This window comes from Aspergillus multicolor, assembly GCF_047715735.1.
Source record: "Aspergillus multicolor strain CBS 133.54 unplaced genomic scaffold BDW74scaffold_4, whole genome shotgun sequence".
Lineage (NCBI taxonomy): Eukaryota > Fungi > Ascomycota > Eurotiomycetes > Eurotiales > Aspergillaceae > Aspergillus > Aspergillus multicolor.
The window spans coordinates 105,244-125,012 of record NW_027395955.1 but is presented as its reverse complement, the minus strand read 5'-3'; the positions used below and the strand labels follow the sequence as shown (position 1 = coordinate 125,012).

Genomic DNA, 19,769 nt, shown 5'->3' with positions numbered 1-19,769 from the left:
TCTTCTTATTATTGCCGCCCTTCTTTTTGGCCATCGCAAGGGTCGGGTGGTCAGGAGTGGTGTGCCACCCCTAAAAATATGATAGGTTCGTGTGAGCTCGGCGAGGAGGAAGTGAGTATAAGAAATCAATTAGACATCAGATCACGGGCCCTTGTGTAATCGTCGGTCCAGGGGCGTGGCAGATGAGCAGTCGATTGCGAAAAAGGAAAAAAAGAATGAGGCGACGAGACAGAGGTGAGTTGGGATGTGAGAGCAGAAAGATACTGGACGACAGGGTTCAGCAGCTGTCCAAGTCTTATTGGATCGAAGGGCAGAGAAACGCAGCGGAAATCCCGTCTATCCGCAGGTCCCTGTTGAAGACCAAGGCGAGGCGACGTATCGCAATTCGTTTGAGATCCAGTTGTCTGGAATCGTCGAGATTTGGGCTTCAGATTGGGGGTGTCATGGACGAACTACCCAACGGCATGTTGTCTCATTGGGCCACGTCTCAATGTATGTGGGCCGACTGGGCAAGAGGCAGAGGGCCCCTCTTTCGGGAGCATTGCTGCAAAGTGCAATCGGTCTGCATTGTGCAATGATAGCTACATCAAGGCCTGCAGTAGTGGCCAGTAGGCAGAGTGCGGCATTGGGCGAGTGTGCGTGGACTTAGTGGGGTGTAACAATTGTCAGTCGCCTCTCCGAGGCCTCGGAGAGGCTGGGCCAACAGTTGGCGATTCGGTGAGGTGGGATCGACCACGAGTCAGACCAGAAGAGGATGCTCTGTTGCAACCCGCAACTGCATGCATTGTGTTCTCTACACTCTCACAGGGTACCAGGCAATATACCTGAACGTCTGGAAGAAACCGGGACAATGCATCGGGCTCTCAACGCTCCTATTCTAAGCGTTGGATGATGAATGCTGCATTCATTAGCATACTGCAGTCTGCTAATCTCCCCACCACGGTCTCTGCCCAACACCACCTGTTTCGGCCAACGACAGGAGGCTGGGACCGCTGGGTGGCCAGCTGCCAGACTGCATGGGCGAACTGGAGTGCGTGGAGTCAACCGGGCTCTCGCTCCGGCTGTCTCATGTCAATTGGGGGCGAATATTATCCGGAGCACAAAGATGGAGCATTTGCAGGTGCTTGGGGGATAAAGTGACGATGAAACTTGACGATTATCGTACAGCATCTCCGGATTGAGAATGGATGGAGTTGGTCGGGGCGTGGAAAGAGCAGGAAAGCGAGTGGGCGCTTTCTCCACGCTCGCCACGTCGATCGCCCACACAGACCACACTCGGAGTCTCCACTGCCTCACCGCACGTCCACCGACTTTTATCTTGCTCTTCTTTGAGGTCTACGTGACTCACGTCTGACCTTGGACTCGGAGATCTCAGACACCATCAGGTCGAAAAGGGGCAAGATGGCAATCGCCATGAATCATCTTGATCAGCATCAACCACCTCGAGTCCACTGCCCAGATCATCAAGGAAAGCCCGCACTGGCACCTCGCACAAAGTGAGGCGTGCTATAGATGGCAGCCGACAACTGGCCGTCTGTGCATGCAAACTGTCCGCTGCATGGATGGCCCGAACAACCCGGCTAAAGCTCGTAACCACCATGTCTCCAGGCCTTTGGTTAATTTTAGCTCTCTCGCCCAAAGCCTGCAGTGGTGACGCCTAAAGGAGACTCCGCGTTCAGGGCGTCTGCTCCTTTGGTTTTGTTGCATTCTTTGCATACTTCATACATAAGCCGGACTGACGCGCATTGCCAGTGCGGAGGCCAGCTGATCTGGCGGTTTGTCTCTTGCCCGGCGCGTCACGAGTCAGCGTGGTTAGGTAGGATTACAACCGCTGGAGACTATCCTTCACTTAGGGCTTATGCTATGTACCCTAGGGTATACACTGTCTTTCAGGGGATGAAACAACTGGAATGAGGAGATTCGATCGACACGTCCCCTGTCCACGCGTCCCCAGAGTCTCCATGTCCGCTTACGATTGACAAGGCATCCACTAAAAACGAAGTCTCTCGGCCATGGGCAGAATCCTCAGGCCTCTCAGCAAAACTAGGCTGTTGGCGATCCAGTCAGACCTTTCCGGAATGAATGTTATATCGGCTTTCCCAGTTTCAGTCTTTCAGACGCCATGCATAACGTATAGATCTTTGATCTCGTGGATCGGATGAATTGTCTGGGGACACTGCTCCTCCTTCCAACACGGTACTATACAAACACAGCTCGCTCAACTCTCTCTATGGTTCCATCCAATACCATCCTCCCATCCCAAGCTCCCTTTCCAGCCAAGGTATATGAAATAGATAGACGCAGTCACCAAGCCTAACACTTCTTACTCCCCTCCGTAGCCGAATCCACACACCCACTAGCACAGAACTTCGGATGCCCAATTGCCCCCGGATTCGTGCAGTGATAGAGAATACTGTTCACGTCCGTGTCTGCGAACTCTGTTCCCGCAAGTGCGGCTTTGAGGTCTGCCTCCGTGAAGCCTAGGCAGAAATATATGGTTAGCATTGAACTTGTGGTTGGACGGGGCTGGATGGGTTGATGTAGCGCACCCTTATTCTGAATCAGCTCGTCAGCGCAGTAGTCGAAGCTAGGCGTACATGTTTTTGCGGCGATGGTTGTGCCTGCAAGGAGGGTAAGGTTGTATAGGATGGTCGAGAATTTCATTTTAGTAGTTGTGGGTGGCGGTTGCATTAGGTTTAAGAAGTCCGTATATCCCAGAGTAAAACAGTACTGGCCCCGGAGGAAAGAGATGAATGAAAAGACCTGACGATGCTTGCCCTTCTTACTCCGGTGTGAGTTGGGTTGTTTATACGGTGCATACATTCTTCCTGCCTTGCGGGTTGACTGGAATGTGGGGAGTTCGGAAATTATAACAATAGGTAGGAATGCGAGTTACGTCGTGAGGAGGCTCTAGACTTTTTCAGGGTATATTCCCTGGAAGCTTCTATGGCAATATAATGAAGTATGTCTGGAGATCTTGATGAGGTGGTTCCAGGATGACTGAAATTAGGGCTTGCCATCCACATCCTCGATTCAGTTAAACAACCACAAAAGCAGAAAACCACCATGATTAATACAAACAATGGCACGGAATATCTAGATTCCCAATTAAGTAAATAAGTCCAACGCTAAAGACAATCACACTTAGTAGGTGTACATAAATCGAGGGTTATGCTCGCCCAACTCCTCCGCCTCTTCCTCCGTCATACCCTCAACGCGCCAATCCTCCTTTCCACTCCTCTTCCGCTCATTCTTCCTCTTGAACCATGCCCAGAAAAGTAGATATATGATTGCCGACATGGCGACTAGACCCATGGACACGGCGTGGCCTTTTATGTACCGGGGTCCTTCGTTGGTTTTGTATAGCTGGATCACAGAGTTAGCATGCGTCTCATCTTCACAGACGTGATATAAATTTAGGGAGAACATACGAATGGAGCAGGAATTCCCGCAGAGTTACCAATAGTGAGCTGCAGCCCCGTCGCAACGGTCCGCTTTCCATACCGCGGCGTATTGCTAGGAAGCCACGCAAGCGGCAGCCCGACAATCACATATAAACCCATGGCAGCAAGAAAGCAGCCAAAGTACTTGACACCACCAGGTGCCGGCGAAACAAGGATCGCATATCCAGCCGCACAAGTGAGACCGAAAATAACAGTGAACACGGCGCGCTTCTGCGTGCGATCTGAGAACCAAGCAACAACGATATAGCTAATTGCACCGAGGGCATAGCAAGGGATCGTAAGCGCCTGGACCTCAGCTGTACTCCAATCGCCTAGTCCCTTGATGATAGTGGGAAGGAAAGTAGAGTATCCGTAGAGAATGGTGTCACCGCCGAATTGCCCAATGGTAAATAGCCAGATTTTCCAGTCTTTCAGTCCCTCGATGACGTCGGCCTTGTGCATCTGATCCGATGACTTGGTGTGTCCGATTTGGCGGCACATGCGGGCGTCGATGAGCTCGCGCTCGGCCATGGTCAGGTAGTGCGCTGTGTCTGGGGTGTCGGCTAGCCACCACCAGATCGAGATTCCGAGGAGGAAAGTGGGGATCCCCTCGAGGATGATGATCCAGCGCCACCCTCGTAGACCAGCCACACCGTCCATGTGTCCAATGCCATAGCCGAGGAGACCGCCGATAGAGCCAGCAATGGCGGCCGAGACGAAGAGGTAGCCAATTCGGAGAGCGTATTCTTTCTTGGTGTAGAAGCAGGTAAGGTAGATGGCTAGACCGGGGAACAAGCCGCCCTCCAGGGCGCCGAGGATGATGCGACAGACGATTAAGCCGCCGTAGCTTTGGACTACACCCGTGAGAGTCGCGACGATGCCCCAGGCGGTGGTGATGAAAGCAAGCCAGCGGGATGGCTTGAACTTCTTGATGACGAGGTTGGAGGGGAGCTCTGAGAGAATATAGGTGACGAAGAGGATAGAGACGGCAATTTGGTATTGATCGCCCTCTAGGCCGAGATCTTCTTCTAAACCATATAAACGGGCATTTCCGATGTTGACACGGTCAAGAAAACTGAGTAGGTAGAGCAACATGACGGGGGGGACTATCCATCTGTCTAATTTGCGGAGCAAGGCCTTCTCCGCGACCGGGTCGATGGGGATGTCATGGTTAATGCGTTGCTGCTCATCCACCTCCTTGTTGGGAATTGTGTCGGACATAGAGTCGGACATGGTGGCAAGTCAGTGGTATGGAAAGCAAAGAACGAGGGTGAGAAAGTTGGAGGGCCATGGTCGTTTTATGGACCCCCGGCTTCTATCTGCAGATACCCCGGATCGATAACACGAGATAATGGGCGGGATGCAGCGACTGGAGATTCTATCAGGTAACAGGATCTCATGGGGGAGGAAGTTAGGGCTCCACGACTCCAAACCCAGATTGGTTAAGACCAGCATCAACGTGGGTCGTCTCGGTCTGGGAAGGACTTGCCGATGGTGCGGAGGATGGTCGGCAGTTTGCGAGTTGCCGACCATATCTATCTAATCATCGTATCATCTTCTTTCAATCTCGGTGATTTGGAGCAATAACAACCCGGCATAATGGCTGACCGTTATAACTCGGATATTATTATGCGATAAGCGTGTGGCAACATACAGCTGCCGATTGGAAAACGAAAGAGTATCGGCAACTGCGGCATTCCTCCAGAATTCGTAGGTCATAGTAAGGTCATAAAATGTCATGCTCCATACCTTAGAGATCTGCATCAAGATCCAAACATGAACTGCTCTTCGATCTCCGAAGCAAACTCCTTTAGCGTCCCATCCTCTGCGAATAAGCTATCCATCCACTGCACTTGATTCCTGTCCAAAAAGCTGCCGATCAGAGGATTTGCGAGGACGTCAGCATTGTCATAGCCGAAGACTTCGGCATGTCCTCTCTCTGCGTCATCTATGCTAATAGGAGTATGAAGCGGTTGGTCTTGGCTTGCCGTGGCAGCAGGTGCTCCTTCGAATCCTGCTAATGGTTGGTTATTTGCAGGTCTGTCGACACTGGCACCTCCGAAACGACCAATAGCTCGTAAGGTCGATACGCGCGCCTGGATATGTGACAGTCTCTCGCAGAAATCAACAGCGGGAATGTTCCCGTCATTTTTTAAAGACCGTAAAACACTCAGTAGCGTCTCGAGGCAGTCCGAATTGACGGCCGCTGGCTTCATCATGGCGGACATGATAAGGATCATCGCTGCTGAGAAAATATGGTGCGCGTCCCAGTATCCAAATGTAGCTATCGATCCATCCAAGAAAAGACCCTCAACGATATGACTGGATGCCTGTGCCGCATTGACGCAACTCTCAGCCAAGGCTAAAGTGATAGATGAGACGCTTTGACGTGGTGTCACTTCGTCTCGTGCTTTAGAGCCCAGTTGAAACTGCATCTTGAACAGGTGAAGTAGCACGGGTCGGGTAGTTTGGATAATGCATTGATTGTATGCAAGATGGAGACTTGCAACGGGACGAGGCGTGCCTCTCTCTTTAACACGCATGTCGGACGGTAGCTCATCGTGCCATGCCCGGAGCTGTTTTAATATACTGTGTACTTGATTGATATACAGTCCTTTCGTGGCCTTCGGTATGCCGTAGATCTGTGTTACTGAGTGGAATTAGCTTAGCAACCAAGCTGTAGAGGCTCTTGCACATACAGATATTTCCAATAATTCTACCCAATTTGATGTTGATCACGAGATTTCGGGGGTCCAGGAATTCGGCCGCCTCTTCTCTCGTCAGGCCATCCATACTTGGCATTTCAACGTCTATATCCTCATCTCTTACGGAGATGGGCTGGCCGAGTTTCGATGCTGAGAACCGATCGAAAAAGTAGAGTACCCACCACGTCCGCCGTCGGCTCTCTCGCTCGACCGGGGTTAAAGTGATATGTCGTGCTGCCGATCTATGCATCCCTAAGCTAAGGGCGAGTCGCATGGCTATTCCACTATAGCAATAAGCGGTTCTAATTCTTCCAAGGATTTGGGATGCCCATGCCTGCCGTCATTAGCTAGGCGCATTACTGTAGGGGTGATCGTTCATTACCAAAAGGGTCATGACTTCCACCTGCATCAGACAGGGTTCTTCGTAATAATCCTGGTTTTCCTGCAATAACTGAACTGCTTGGACGTAATAGTTGGTTCCTGGGACTCTGTTGCTGTCGCCAACTCCTCGTCTTTGTGTGTATATTTCTCCTAAAGCTATGAGTGCATAGAACTTGCACAGCCACAACATTGACGGTATCAGTTCTCTTCTGTAAACAGCATCGATCTCCTTCATGAAAGTCACCTCGAGGAACAACGGGTGATAATTGCCAATAAACCGCCGCGCAACATTCAACAATAGTTTGACATGCATCCGTTCAGGAAATGCTGCACCCTGATGCATCGGTGCTTGATCTCGAGTATTGAGGCGATGATAGTTCGATAAGCCGGACGTGGACGGAGTGTAAGTGTCATCAAGGCACGATAGAAGTCGATTGCTAAAAGCAGCGCATGATGCTTCCCCTATGAACCCAGGTTCTAGAGACCGTTCATGGACTGGGTTCTCAGAGTGTCTGTCGAACAGAGGATTAAACAAGTTACTCTCCTCCTTGGACAACGGCGGGGATTCATCATCGTCGCCGTTGTCGATAACGAGGTTTTGTTCACTTCTTGATGCTGGGCTTCGAGTGGCAAGGGCACGCAGGCGTCTGTTGTCTTCCTCGAGTTTATTAAGATAACTGATAGGTTAACAGCCTTGATCTCGATTGGATTGTCGTACTAACCTTTCTTCTACTCGAATCTTTCGCTCCTTGGCAGGAAACTCGCACTCTTCGGCCCTGTTTGTAGACACACAAGCCTCACATGGCGGTTTTCCAGAACACTTGATCTTTTGTGCATGACATCTAAGACAGCTACAACAAGGTATTAGAATATAGTCGCGGACATGGTCTGAAGTACTCACGCTGCCAGAAGCCGCCTCGGGCGCCTTGGTCCCCGGCTACTCATCGAGTGTGATTTAGTGGATTCTGCTTCCCTGTCAGTACCAAGGCAGACTGCACGATCGCGGTCGCATGGAGCAGAGCAACTGTGGGGTCCGGGGTAAACGGCTGAGAGGCTGAAGATGAAGAGTTGCCGGAGAGTTGGAGACGGCAAAGATCACGTTACCGATTAAATCCTCCGGCATCTCCAATCTTGCCGAGTCGGCCAATCACCCAACTTCCCCTCACACCTCTACAATCGGACCTGGAACATCACGCCCTATCTTTGATATAAACTGGAGGTCTTGAGAAGTCAAGATGTTCACTCATCGCTCAATTCTAATCTCTTCTTCCTCTTCCCTACCTCTCTCCTTCTCCTTATTATCTCCGCCCCTCTTATCCGCTTCACCCTCCCCAAATTCCACCCATCGCCATTACCTCTTCTCTACTCCTTACCCTCACAATGGCAACCCAGGGCATCCGAATCGCTATCGACAGGGGCGGAACATTCACCGACGTGTGGGCTCAAGTTCCCGGGCGCGAGGAGCACATCGTCTTCAAGATCCTCTCGGTATGCCCCGATGAGTACGACGACGCGCCAACAGAGGGTATCAGGCAGGTTCTCGAGATTGCCTCGGGAACCTCAATACCAAGAGGTTCATTATTAGATCTCGAACCCATTGAGTCAATTCGCATGGGAACAACAGTCGCAACAAATGCTCTACTGGAGCGAAAGGGAGACCGGGTAGCCTTCCTTGTCACAAAGGGTTTCCGGGATATCCTTTTCATTGGCAATCAAACAAGACCCAACCTGTTCGATCTGTCAGTTCAACGGTTAGAGCAGCTTTACGAAACGGTGGTCGAGGTGGATGAACGTATCACCATTGAGGGCGCTAGCGAAGCTCCTCAGCCGGAAACACCCATTGACGTCTCATCAGATCCGGCACTGGTTACTGGCCAAACTGGCGAGATTGTGAGGATCATGAAGAAACCAGATCTTGAGACTGTTCGGGCGGATCTCGAAAAACTCAAAGCCCAAGGCTTCGAGAACATTGCCATCGGTTTTATGCACTCTTACACCTACCCTGAGCACGAGCTCCAGGTGCAGCAACTTGCCGAAGAGATGGGTTTCAAAGTCTCTGCTTCTTCGGTCCTTCAGTCCATGGCCAAATTTGTCCCTCGAAGTCAATCGGCTGTGGCAGACGCTTACCTAACTCCTATGACTTTCGCCTACCTCGATGGCTTCCGCAAGAACTTCAAGGGCCAGTTGGAAGATGAGAGTGCTAACAAGCTTCTGATCTGTCAGTCAGACGGTGGCTTGACCAGTTGGTCCAAGTTTACTGGTTTGCGCGGTGTACTGAGTGGCCCTGCAGGAGGTGTTGTTGGTCTTTCCAGGACATGTTACGATGATGCTGATGGCACGCCCGTGCTAGGCTTTGACATGGTACGTCTCTTGCGTTCTTCTTTAGAGATGGTACTAATAAACCGCGCAGGGCGGAACTTCCACGGACGTCTGTCGGTTCTCCGGATCTCTCGAACATATATTCGAAAGTACCATTGCGGAAGTCACTATCCAGACGCCGCAACTCGACATCAATACGGTTGCCGCCGGTGGTGGTTCTATTCTATCTTGGGAGAGTGGCCTCCTCAAGGTTGGCCCTAGCAGTGCTGGTGCTAACCCTGGTCCTGCCTGCTATGGCCGTGGGGGTCCTCTGACTGTCACTGACGCCAACTTCCTCCTTGGTCGGATCATTCCTGAGACCTTCCCTCGCAAGTTGGATTTTGAGACTGTCAAGGAGAATTTCAGCGCGCTTGCGGACAAGGTCAACAGTGAGAAGGATGGTGGTGAACCGTTCACACCAGAAACTCTAGCTCTTGGCTTCCTAGCTATCGCAAACGCCACCATGACTCGACCTATCCGAACTCTCAGCGAAGGGCGCGGCTACGGAGCGGCTAGCCACAACCTGGGGTGCTTTGGAGGTGCTGGAGGTCAACATGCTGTGTTTATTGCTCGTGATTTGGGCATCAAGCGGGCTATTATCCCCTCGTACTCGAGTATTCTTTCTGCCTATGGAATGGCTCTGGCGGATGTGGTTGTTGAGAACCAAGAGCCGGCTGCCATAACCTTTTCTGAAGCGGCCGTGCCCGAGATCAATGCTCGCCTTGCATCTCTGTCCTCTCGTGGAGCCAAGGGTCTCGAAGCTCAGGGCTTTGATGCTTCATTGACTGAGCACGAATGCTTCTTGAACATGAGGTATCAGGGAAGTGATACATCCTTAATGATTGCACTGACTGAAGATGTTGCGGATGCTGGTAATGCTTTCACTGCCCGGCATACGCAGGAATTTGGCTTCTCCCAATCTCGCAACATCCTGGTCGATGACGTCCGTGTCCGAAGTGTTGGCAAGTCTCGAGTGCTGAACATTTCCAGCCCGTTTGAGGAGCTCAAGAAATACAGCACTACTGATTTGACTCCATGCCCAACTCCTACTTTCTCGCGCCAGATCTTCTTCGAGAAGTATGGTTGGACGGAGACTCCTGTGTACGAGCTCAGGTCTTTGAGCGCTGGAGTACACATCACCGGCCCCGCTATGATCATTGACAAGACCCAGACTATTGTCGTCGACCACCTGAGCAAGGCTATCATCCTCCCTGAACACGTCGTCCTCGAAGTTGACCGGGCAGATCAGCAGGTTGTTGACACTCAGACTGTCGATCCCGTGCAGCTTAGTGTCTTTGGACACCGCTTCATGACAGTGGCGGAGCAGATGGGACACACGATGGAGAAGACATCGATTTCAGTCAATATCAAAGAGCGTTTAGACTACTCATGCGCCATTTTCTCCGCAGATGGAGGCCTTGTCGCGAACGCTCCACATATTCCCAGTCACCTTGGCTCCATGAGCTCTGCAATTGCGTACCAGGCGCAAAAGCACAAGGGTGACTTGAAGCCAGGCGATGTCATTATTAGCAACCACCCCCGGGCTGGCGGCACCCATCTTCCTGACATCACCACCATCACACCCGTGTTCGATGAGGAGGACAAGGAGGTCATCTTCTTCGTCGCGAACCGTGGTCATCATGCAGATATCGGTGGTATCGTGCCTGGCTCCATGCCCCCTAACAGTACCGAGCTGTGGCAGGAAGGTGCTGCCATTGAATCATTCAAGATGATCAAGGAGGGTGTCTTCGACGAAGCTGGCCTCATCAAGCGTCTCTACGATGAGCCAGCATCATTCCCCGGCTGCAGCGGTACCCGAACACTGACTGAAAACATTGCCGACCTGAAGGCTGCTGTGGCTTCGAATCAGAAGGGTATTGAGCTGATCAAGGCCATGGTCAAGGAGTTTACCTGGCCAACAGTCGAACGCTACATGTACGCAATCCAGGAGAATTCCGCTCAAGCAGTGCGCGATCTCCTAAAGCAGTTTGCTGCCAAGTACGAAGGTGGTGTCCTAGAAGCCACAGAGTACAACGACGATGGCATCCCGTTCAAGCTCAAGGTGACCATCGACAAGGAAACCGGTGACGCCGTCTTCGACTTCACAGGCACTGGCCCAGAGCACTCCGGCAACCTGAACGCCCCACCCACCTGCTCATACAGCGTCATCATGGTAAGCACCCTTCAACAAACACCGTTCATTCCCCAACTAACATGATCAGTACTGTCTCCGCTGCATGATCGCAACCGACATCCCCCTCAACCAAGGCTGCCTCAAACCCATCAAAGTCGTCTGCCCCGACAACACAATCCTCACCCCCTCCCCCACCGCCGCAACAGTCGGCTGCACAACCGAGACCTCGCAAAAGGTAACAGACCTTGTTCTGCGCGCATTCAACGCCGCCGCCGCGTCCCAGGGCACAATGAACAACCTCTCTTTCGGCTGCGGCGGCACAGACCCCGTCACCGGCGAAGTTAAGAAGGGCTTCGGGTACTACGAGACTATCTGCGGTGGTGTTGGCGCTGGATTAGGCTGGCACGGCGCTTCTGCTACACACTCGCACATGACAAACACGCGTATCACGGATCCTGAAATCTTCGAGAAGCGGTACCCCGTCATCCTGCATGAGTTTTCGATCAGGCATGGAAGTGGCGGTGCGGGACGCTGGCGCGGTGGAGACGGATCTATCCGTGAGATCGAGTTCATGATGCCCCTGCAAGTTTCCGTGCTCACGGACCGACGTGTTACGGCGCCGTATGGTCTCGAGGGTGGAGGCGAGGGAGCGCGCGGTCAGAATATTTGGGTCCGCAAGGACCCTGTTACCGGAGCCTCGAGGATGGTCTCGCTGGGACCCAGAAAGACATCTATGTTTGGGGTTGGGGACCGCATCATTATCCATACTCCTGGCGGTGGTGGTTATGGTGCCCCGGTTACTGATGGAAGCGAGGCGGCTGATGTTGCGGTGAAGACGCAAGACACGAGGTCATTCTTGACGAATGGGTCGTTAGGTGTGAGACATAGCATTGCCACTGGGAATTAGAGCTGGAGCTGGGCTATTATGATTTTGTATAGATTGTTTCTGTTCGTTAGATTCCCCTCTGGCGTATTTGGTTATTGAATTCAGCCTTATGCTCAAAGTGCATGACTTTACTCAAAACACGATTCAAAGTCTTGACTGGAAAAAAAATCTTGTCTTACCGTTCCCTGTAACGCCGTCTCTTCCCTCGTAACTCGGCCCTAAGGCACAAGAAACCTATAAGAGAGAGTCTTTTTTATTGCCTCATCAAACATCTCCATCAACAACTAAGCACATACGACCACAGGGTGTGGAGAACAGGGCTTCCCGTCCGCTCAGCCGTACTTAAGCCACACGCCGGCTGGTTAGTAGTATGGTGGGTGACCACATGCGAATCCCAGCTGTTGTATGTTTTTGTTTTTTGTTTTTTCTTGCCTGCCAGTCCAGTTGCAACGCAGCATCACAGTAAAAATATATGTACAAAGTATATGATGACTTCACGAGTGATTCAATCATTTCCTCACAAGTGCGGAACATATACTGACCACTCGACCGTCTGAAACGCGGAAGCAGGCAAGTCCCTCAGCCCGATAAAGTCTTCGATAAGTATATATGCCCGACAGAGACAGTACACGGCGCAAAGCGACGAAATTAGGACCAGTGCTTCCAGTGGGATATCCAGTCGCAAATCCTCTGAAGGATCAAGGTTCCTTGCTCTTGCAGCCAGGCACCGTAAGGATGCTTTTGGCGCCTGGGCTTCGGCATCAGTAGCGCTGCTTCTCGCCCTTTCTTTTTTCCTAGTGTATCGCAGAAGAATCACCTCATAGCAGAACTTCATGCATAAACAGCCGGCTATGGAGTATCCCAGGGTATAGCTCGCTGCGATATGCCATAAAATCCGCTCAGTGGCCGACGGGAAGTGGAAGCGCCATCCTAACATGAACATGCCACCGAAGGTGACGATTGTCGGTCCAGCTAGGAATTCGCCTAGAAGATCAACGTGGCGGAACTCATCGCTGGGCAGACGATTGTATGGTCTGCTTGTGACGAGGCGGGAAAAGATGGGGCAGTGCATGCGGTATAGGATTTGGTTGTAGTAGACCCAGAACAGTTGCATGATGTAGACCTTCGGGTAAAGGAATTCAAGAGGGTTGGTGTACCACTCGGTATGGTTTGGAGGGCAGTGCTGTGGTACGTTCTTATTAGTGAAACTCCTCTTGACATCTGAATAGTGTCGGTCATACTGACCTTATCCCGAATAGCATTAATGTCAGTCGTAAGCGTCAAGGTATGCGTTGTCGTTACGTCCAAAGGCTTGTAGTACCAGCAAAAAGAAGTCGCGAAGAATACAATGACAAAAGATACCGTGGTTAGCTCAAGCGTGGTCAAGGCAAGGCCTTGAGAAACTCGCAGAATGCAATTTAGCATCAGCCAGACGCCCTGGCAGATGGCAAAACATCTCGCAACCCTATCCGATTTATTCCAATCCTCAATGTCTTTCTGGCTTAGACGGGGGCACTCGAGGTATTTGTTCTCAACCAAGAAAAGCAGCTGTTTTGCATCTATCGGAAATGGAGCGTCAATCCCAGGGCCGTCGAGGAGAAATCCGCCCATGTCCGCATAGAAGGCTTGGGTCATTGTCCAGGTGAGATCGCTCTGCCCGCGTCGCTTCTGATTATTCAACTTCTTGAATCCCTGGTTCCGATCAAATTAGGTGAAGCCACAGCTTGTTATTGAGATACTCAGCCGTACCTTGACAGATTCTCTGGCAGACGACCATTGGCCTAGAGCCACCATCAAAAGGAACTCCGGTCCCAAGATTCCGAGAGCCGCGAGATGGACCTTGTCCCTCACACAAGTCCAATAGCTATCGGATTTGGCGGGGATATTCGAGCAGACGGAAGTCCAGCAGCAGAGTAACATGGTGAGCAGGCACGTTGAAAGGATGCTCCATGTCCCACGTCCCTCTGGTTCCCCGACCCAGCCGTGCGAAGTTGCGCTACTCGTATTCATGGAAGCTCGGCGATGAGTTTTTTGACGTTGTCAACTTCGCCCTGGGGCTGTTATATCAGTTGTCAAGTTTAGCAATCGGCAGGTTGAAAGGAGGCCGAAAAAGAAGGCTGAAGAATAGACGCCGAGCCTCATGTAACCCCGCGAATACGAGAGATATGAGACAGTTGAGGCTGCTTGAGACAAAGAAACAATACATTTAATAGTAGGCACTAACACTCACCAAATAGATGCCTCCAAAGGTGGACGAGGAGGCCTGGCGCGCAGGCTACGTTGAAGGTAGCGTAGGCTTAGACCAGGGCAACGACCGAAGCCTGCGCGTCTAAGCCTCAAGAGAAGGTTGCACTAGCATTGGGCATAGCCGCAAATAAATATAAGCAAGCCCGCCCGTCGCTAGCTGTTGCGTGGACTCCCTCATCGAGCTCGCAATGGGTATTTGGGCGGGCAAAGTAACAATGTTGATGGGCCCTTGCCCGGAATGCAGCTGGACAAGGCGCCGATGATGATAGGAGCGGCTGCGGTACTTGCTTAGATAGAGGCATGGCTTAGAGTTATTGCAAGCTAACAGCAAGCAAGCAGGACATCCAGTCAGTTTCAAGGCCTTGTCATCACCGCTCTCGAGTCTCCAGACTCCAGAGGCAAGTGCAGCATGGGGTGGAATGTGGTAGCGGGGTGCCACGTGACACACAACCGGGGTCCCCTCCTTCCTGTTTCGGACAGATCTGAGACTAGTCTGCTTGGCTTCCTCTGCAATCCTCCTAGCCAAAAGCCAACTCTCAACTTCCAACTTTGAAGCCATGCTGTCAAGATCACCTTGAGTCTGCAGAGACAGCTAGAGAAGACCACGAAATTGAGGATCATGCACATCTCCACGACTCGCAATTAACTCCACCTTATCAGGCGAACATCAACGCATGAGAACGAGCTTGCCAATAGTCATGCGTCAAGCACAACTCTCAAAGCTCAATAGGATTGTATGTACGCTCATAATCTTTCTCCTGTGTGTTCTCCAGGCATCAACGTGCGGGGGATACGACGGTCCCCCTGAAAAATGTGAGTAGCCCAGATCGACGACTACTGCAATTGCTAAGCATGGGGACAGTAATTGGAATCCACCTCGGCCGAAAGGCTCGTGTCGGTGCTATCAAAGACGGTCAGGTCACCGTCCTCACAGACCGATGGGGTGCCGACTTTTTCACTCCCTACGTGGGTGTCTTTAAAGGCCGTCCCGGCACCGGCCGGGACGAGATGGCCTTCGGAGGTACAAATATGTTTCAGGATGTGATGGCAATCAGGTACGTCACTTCGCTGTCGACCTGCGGAGCTGCCCCGATTACTAGAATGCCTACGGTACGGTGCTCAAGCGCAGACACTCATGAGAAGACATTACTCTTAGCCGCCAGCGAGCCGAAGACGCCGGTGTCTTCAAGGCTACGAGTCTCGATATCACGCCGCCGAACGCGTGGTACAAAGCCAAAGTCACGGATGAGATACGCGGGCTTTCCAACGGAACAGAATACACCTTCATGCCCGACGAGATCTACGCCCCTCTTCTCGCCGAGCTACGAGATATAGCAGAGGCCCATATCGGCCCAAACATCACCGGGGCAGTGGTTACGATTCCGCCGTTCTTTACAGATACTGATCGCGAACACCTCGAAAGAGCCGGCGAGCGGATCGGGCTCCCTATCGTCCGCCAAATGCACGAGACTACCAGCATGATCATCTCCCTAGGCCTGGACGACCTCTCCTACGAGGAAGAGCGGTACACCCTCCATCTCGAGATAGAACGCATCATGCTCTATCTCTCGATTCTAGAAATTGACATGGGCCTGGTCGACCGAGTAGCCACGATAAAGACAAACCTATTGTTCCGACGTGATGAAGTGCGCCCTGTGCTAGACCAGCTTCTTCACAGGGCCGCTCTAACCCCGAACAAGATCACCGACTTGATCATCTCCACCCCAGGGCCAACATATAACCACGTCCAGCGGAGTATTAAGGAGTATCTCCCCAACGCACGGATCGCCAACACGCCGCTTCTTGAGACGGCGGGGGTTTGGGGTGCTACGCTGGTCAGTGGGTGGATGAGTGGCGAGGGAGACACCGACTGGATCCCTTGCTGCTGTTCTACGCGTCGACCACCGATTGGGGTCTATTCTGTTGGCGACAGCGATGACGCTTGGGTTGAGATTCTCAGCTCGTGCCAGACTCTACCCGCCTATCAGAAAGCTTCGCTGAACATTCCCTGTGAGGAGGAGATCGCGACTGTCAAGATATATATGCGGGATGTCCCCTGTCTCGACTACCACGCCATGTACGAGATGGGTGATTTATATGTCCCGGAGGCGGAGACGACCCAGGACGTGTTTCTAGGCGAGTTTGCGGTTCCGGCATCTTGCAATCAGGGTTCCGCGAAGATCGAGGTCGAGGTACTCATGACTCGAAAAGGGGCTCTGAAGATTAGAGGCGTCGACCTTGAAAGTGGGAAAGTTGGGAAAGAATCGATGCTCACCATTGAAAAGCCGCACTTTGCCTGTGGGGACGCGCTGTGGTCTGCTGATATGGGGCCCGCCAACTATACAGTCTCTGTGGGTGAGGATTTAGACTTGATGTACAACTTGGAGCTCAAGGGGTTTGTTGGGCTTGATAAAGAGCAAAAGCCGGTTGATGCGTTTGTGGAGTTTAAGCCTCTGGACGGTGACTTGTAGTCCTTCATGCAGCAGCATTCCGTGGTTAGGTACCGGGTCGATCGTTCAGAGGCTTGGGCCTTAACCGGATACTGATAGATATTCAATCGCGACCTGGAGCTTCTTTGATAATAAATTGGTCACCTTTAATATGGCTGTTCCCATGCATTCCCTTACCTAGGGTTAGGGGTCGATGCAGTCCAACCCAACTCAGCCCCAGCTGGTCCAAGTAGCAAGATATATCTCAACGCCCTGCGGTGGTATTGTGCATGCTAAGAAACTCCTGCGTACACGAGTGAACTTTTCACTTTCAGCTTGCCACCCTTTACGAATCCAATTGTTTGATCCTGGCGCTAAATTCTAGGGTAGGGTGCGGTTGCACACTTCACACACCACCATCACCAGGGTAACTATCACCTGCCCTGCCATACACGCCGCCGGCGCCCACGCCTGCAATGGCGCGTCCGACGATAGATGTACACATTATTCAACCTTCGTAGCCGGCTCCCGGCTCTGTTCCTGTGCCCCCTCAGATCTCGACGGCTGCGGCCTCCCATCGATAGCAGCCGCCACTGCGAGATCTACCCTCGGCCCAGTGAAATTCTTGCGTCCATCAACAAACCACTGGAAGACGGAGATTATGATTATGACAGCGAAGGCCGCGATGCAGTAGCCTGCATAGTAGAGAATAACAGGTCAGCTTGTAGCATATAAGTAGGCTAGGATTGGATAAGCGTACTCATATTACTCCCCGTGACATAGCGCGAAGGCGGGAAGACGAAGAGCACCGACGTCAAGATGATATACGACAGTGCAATGATATCAGCTATCCAGCCTAGTGCCCGAAGGAGATTCCATTTCCGCTCGGGGAGGGCTCTCCGGCCCTGGAGGCAGTTGACAAGAATAGGCATCATGTAGGAGAGGTTCAGGGCGACGACGGAAGCGGAGATGATGGCGTTGAAGGCGCTGTGCTTATGATTAGTGACTGCATAAGGTGGATAGCTTTGGTCTTGAGATTTGAGTGATTTATGGTGAAACGGACCTGCTCGATCCTAGGAAAATGCATCCGAAGCAGATAACAACCACGACTGTTAGGCCCAGCGCATTCACTGGTAATCCAAGCTTTGGGTACACCGTTGCGAAGAAGCGGGATGCTGGAAGGCCGCCGTCGCTGTATCTACATTAGCAAAAGCTTGGACTGCGGAGGAACGCTGACATGCGATAAACAGATCTGTCAGGTGTGGTGTGTACTTACCGTGCAAAAGCAAATATCAGACGGCTGCTTGTCGTCATGACACTGAGGATCGCCAGAAATAAACAAACTAGAGGCAGCCTTACAACACGCTGAGTCAGTCACGGTCAGAAAACGTAGAACATGCAGACGTACATCAGTAGACAGATAGCACCCGCTTTATTGTCCGTCGCGTCGATCAGGATCTGCAGCAAAGGCCCGGCCGCGGAGCTCGTTACCTGGTCCATATCACCAGCGACGAAGAGCAGGACAGACAGGAAGATGCAGCCGGTGAAGGTGCCGATGCCGACACATGAGATCATGACCTTTGGTCCCTCGACAGATGCATTGAGAACCTCTGTAGAGGTTCATGAGCTCAGTCAGAGAAGGAACAAGTGAAGATGAGATGAGAAGCTGAGTTACCTTCAATCATATGTGCGACCGTGTCCTAGAGGGTGTCTGCATTAGCCTTCTTCTTTTGCTGTCAGCACGGCATAGTTGGAAAGTCGACGTACAAAGGCTGTTAGACCGAGTCCGCCTTGTAGTAACTGGTTGAGATGTTAGCCCTAATATTTAGGTCTTGAGAGACAGAGCATACCCCGAGTAACCATGCAACGCCATCAGGCCCTAGAAACTATTAGTATCCATCCACAGAAATAGTTAATCCAACTGCTTACTGCCCGTCGTGTTGACAAAGTTGGCGAATACAAACCTGGCAGAGTCGGCCATGTACGTTGACATTGTCCAGCTCAAATACCATAGCAACTTACCGAGCAGTGTTATAGTCAGGCGAAGCACAAGCGAGGGCCGTGATGGACACGAGCATAAAACCACCAATTGACCAGGTAAATAATAGCCAACTATCAGCCAGCGACTATTTGTGACGCAATCATCTTACAAGCTCATCTGTAGATCCATGGAAGTTCGCTGTTCATGAAGGCATTGATAACGAAGGCTCCCAGGGTCAAGCCAATATATATCAGAAACTGCCGCCATCGTGCTGGCTCGTAAGTCTGTTAACTATATGAGCTGAAAGAACTTTGTGTGAATGCCTGGGTACGAGGTGTACCGGGTGCATTGCTGAGATGACTCCCACAATGAGTTGACTAGACAGCAGGGAGTTGGTTGCCACAAGAGCAACCTGGCGGCACGAAGATTAATAACAGTCCCCAAGGTTACAGGTAATCAGTGGCTCACCCATCCAGCTATATTAATCCAGCCCGTGACCCAGGAGAGAATGGGCACCCATTTAGGCCACACAACTTCGAGAATATTAGCCGGGTGATATCCATTGGGCAGATGCGCATACTTGCTGTAGCAGGCGTTAGCTTCGGTCACTGACAATATAGGACCATGATTGACTTACCTGCAACCCAGTGATATTGGCCCCCAGCCCTAAGATGGTCAGTCGATTCTCCCACATATGCACAGCAATTCCTATACGTAGGATACGCAGAGACAAACTCAGCCAGAGACGCTGCAATACAAAGGTTGCAGACGCCTGCCGTGGCAAGGCCTGACCAGGTCGTCAGCTAAGCCTAGAACATAATCATTCTCACATTACCCCAGATCACACTAGTACTTCCGCCGGACGTCAAACTGATCGATAGGCTGGCAGACAGGGCTGTCCAAGACTGAAAACCTATCAGCTTTTTTAGATATCTTTAAATAAGAATGGAACTGACATTTAGCACAGCGAATGCTAGTCCCAACAGTGCCCTAGGTACTCAAATTTAGAACGGCAACGGTCTACCCGAGCACATCAGTCTCACCATGTAGAGAATTGTCGCTTGAGCTCAGGCCGATGGCCCATGGCAGCCAGTTGGAGATTGTCATCGTGTACAGGGCCACTCTTGCCAATATCCATCATGTAAGACCGTAGGTATAAAGTAGGAAACTAGGCCAGATGCAAATAAAACCAAGCGGGCATGACA

The 19,769-nt window shown here is 51.7% G+C and overlaps 8 protein-coding genes across 8 annotated transcripts; 3 read left to right on the top strand and 5 right to left on the bottom strand.

Moving 5' to 3' along the window:
- The first annotated feature begins 808 nt into the window (after positions 1 to 808).
- BDW74DRAFT_97631 (uncharacterized protein) lies at positions 809 to 1,261 on the top strand. Its single transcript, XM_073734211.1, has one exon. It carries the CDS (start codon positions 889 to 891, stop codon positions 1,138 to 1,140), a length of 252 nt encoding a protein of 83 aa, XP_073586878.1. The 5' UTR covers positions 809 to 888; the 3' UTR covers positions 1,141 to 1,261.
- Positions 1,262 to 2,313: 1,052 nt separating this feature from the next.
- On the bottom strand, positions 2,314 to 2,664 carry BDW74DRAFT_174846 (uncharacterized protein; the record flags this gene model as incomplete). The annotated part of the gene is made up of 2 exons (XM_073728148.1): positions 2,314 to 2,480; positions 2,550 to 2,664. The coding sequence occupies 2 exons, from the start codon at positions 2,662 to 2,664 to the stop codon at positions 2,314 to 2,316; spliced, it is 282 nt and encodes a 93-aa protein (XP_073586877.1).
- A 319-nt stretch (positions 2,665 to 2,983) lies between these two features.
- BDW74DRAFT_97637 (uncharacterized protein) lies at positions 2,984 to 4,941 on the bottom strand. The gene is made up of 2 exons (XM_073734212.1): positions 3,432 to 4,941; positions 2,984 to 3,366 (listed from the first exon to the last, which is right to left on the bottom strand). Exons 1-2 carry the CDS (start codon positions 4,674 to 4,676, stop codon positions 3,145 to 3,147), a joined length of 1,467 nt encoding a protein of 488 aa, XP_073586876.1. The 5' UTR covers positions 4,677 to 4,941; the 3' UTR covers positions 2,984 to 3,144.
- Positions 4,942 to 7,474, bottom strand: BDW74DRAFT_188375 (Zn(II)2Cys6 transcription factor; the record flags this gene model as incomplete). The annotated part of the gene is made up of 5 exons (XM_073731705.1): positions 4,942 to 6,093; positions 6,143 to 6,482; positions 6,531 to 7,176; positions 7,252 to 7,380; positions 7,431 to 7,474. The coding sequence occupies 5 exons, from the start codon at positions 7,472 to 7,474 to the stop codon at positions 5,207 to 5,209; spliced, it is 2,046 nt and encodes a 681-aa protein (XP_073586875.1). The 3' UTR covers positions 4,942 to 5,206.
- A 435-nt stretch (positions 7,475 to 7,909) lies between these two features.
- BDW74DRAFT_188372 (uncharacterized protein) lies at positions 7,910 to 11,971 on the top strand (the record flags this gene model as incomplete). Its single annotated transcript, XM_073731704.1, has 3 exons — positions 7,910 to 8,890; positions 8,940 to 11,060; positions 11,110 to 11,971. 3 exons carry the CDS (start codon positions 7,910 to 7,912, stop codon positions 11,926 to 11,928), a joined length of 3,921 nt encoding a protein of 1,306 aa, XP_073586874.1. The 3' UTR covers positions 11,929 to 11,971.
- Positions 11,972 to 12,299: 328 nt separating this feature from the next.
- Positions 12,300 to 14,101, bottom strand: BDW74DRAFT_146927 (uncharacterized protein). The gene is made up of 3 exons (XM_073723447.1): positions 13,657 to 14,101; positions 13,153 to 13,599; positions 12,300 to 13,090 (listed from the first exon to the last, which is right to left on the bottom strand). The coding sequence occupies exons 1-3, from the start codon at positions 13,915 to 13,917 to the stop codon at positions 12,425 to 12,427; spliced, it is 1,374 nt and encodes a 457-aa protein (XP_073586873.1). The 5' UTR covers positions 13,918 to 14,101; the 3' UTR covers positions 12,300 to 12,424.
- Positions 14,102 to 15,006: 905 nt separating this feature from the next.
- BDW74DRAFT_174841 (Hsp70 protein-domain-containing protein) lies at positions 15,007 to 16,625 on the top strand (the record flags this gene model as incomplete). Its single annotated transcript, XM_073728147.1, has 2 exons — positions 15,007 to 15,209; positions 15,311 to 16,625. The coding sequence occupies 2 exons, from the start codon at positions 15,007 to 15,009 to the stop codon at positions 16,623 to 16,625; spliced, it is 1,518 nt and encodes a 505-aa protein (XP_073586872.1).
- Positions 16,626 to 16,814: 189 nt separating this feature from the next.
- BDW74DRAFT_165988 (uncharacterized protein) lies at positions 16,815 to 19,702 on the bottom strand (the record flags this gene model as incomplete). The annotated part of the gene is made up of 19 exons (XM_073726486.1): positions 16,815 to 16,964; positions 17,178 to 17,278; positions 17,344 to 17,570; positions 17,647 to 17,775; positions 17,860 to 17,937; positions 17,992 to 18,193; positions 18,259 to 18,283; positions 18,351 to 18,383; positions 18,434 to 18,462; positions 18,513 to 18,547; positions 18,606 to 18,709; positions 18,786 to 18,848; positions 18,905 to 18,976; positions 19,033 to 19,097; positions 19,202 to 19,230; positions 19,279 to 19,351; positions 19,400 to 19,469; positions 19,521 to 19,554; positions 19,608 to 19,702. 19 exons carry the CDS (start codon positions 19,700 to 19,702, stop codon positions 16,815 to 16,817), a joined length of 1,614 nt encoding a protein of 537 aa, XP_073586871.1.
- Positions 19,703 to 19,769: the final 67 nt, after the last annotated feature.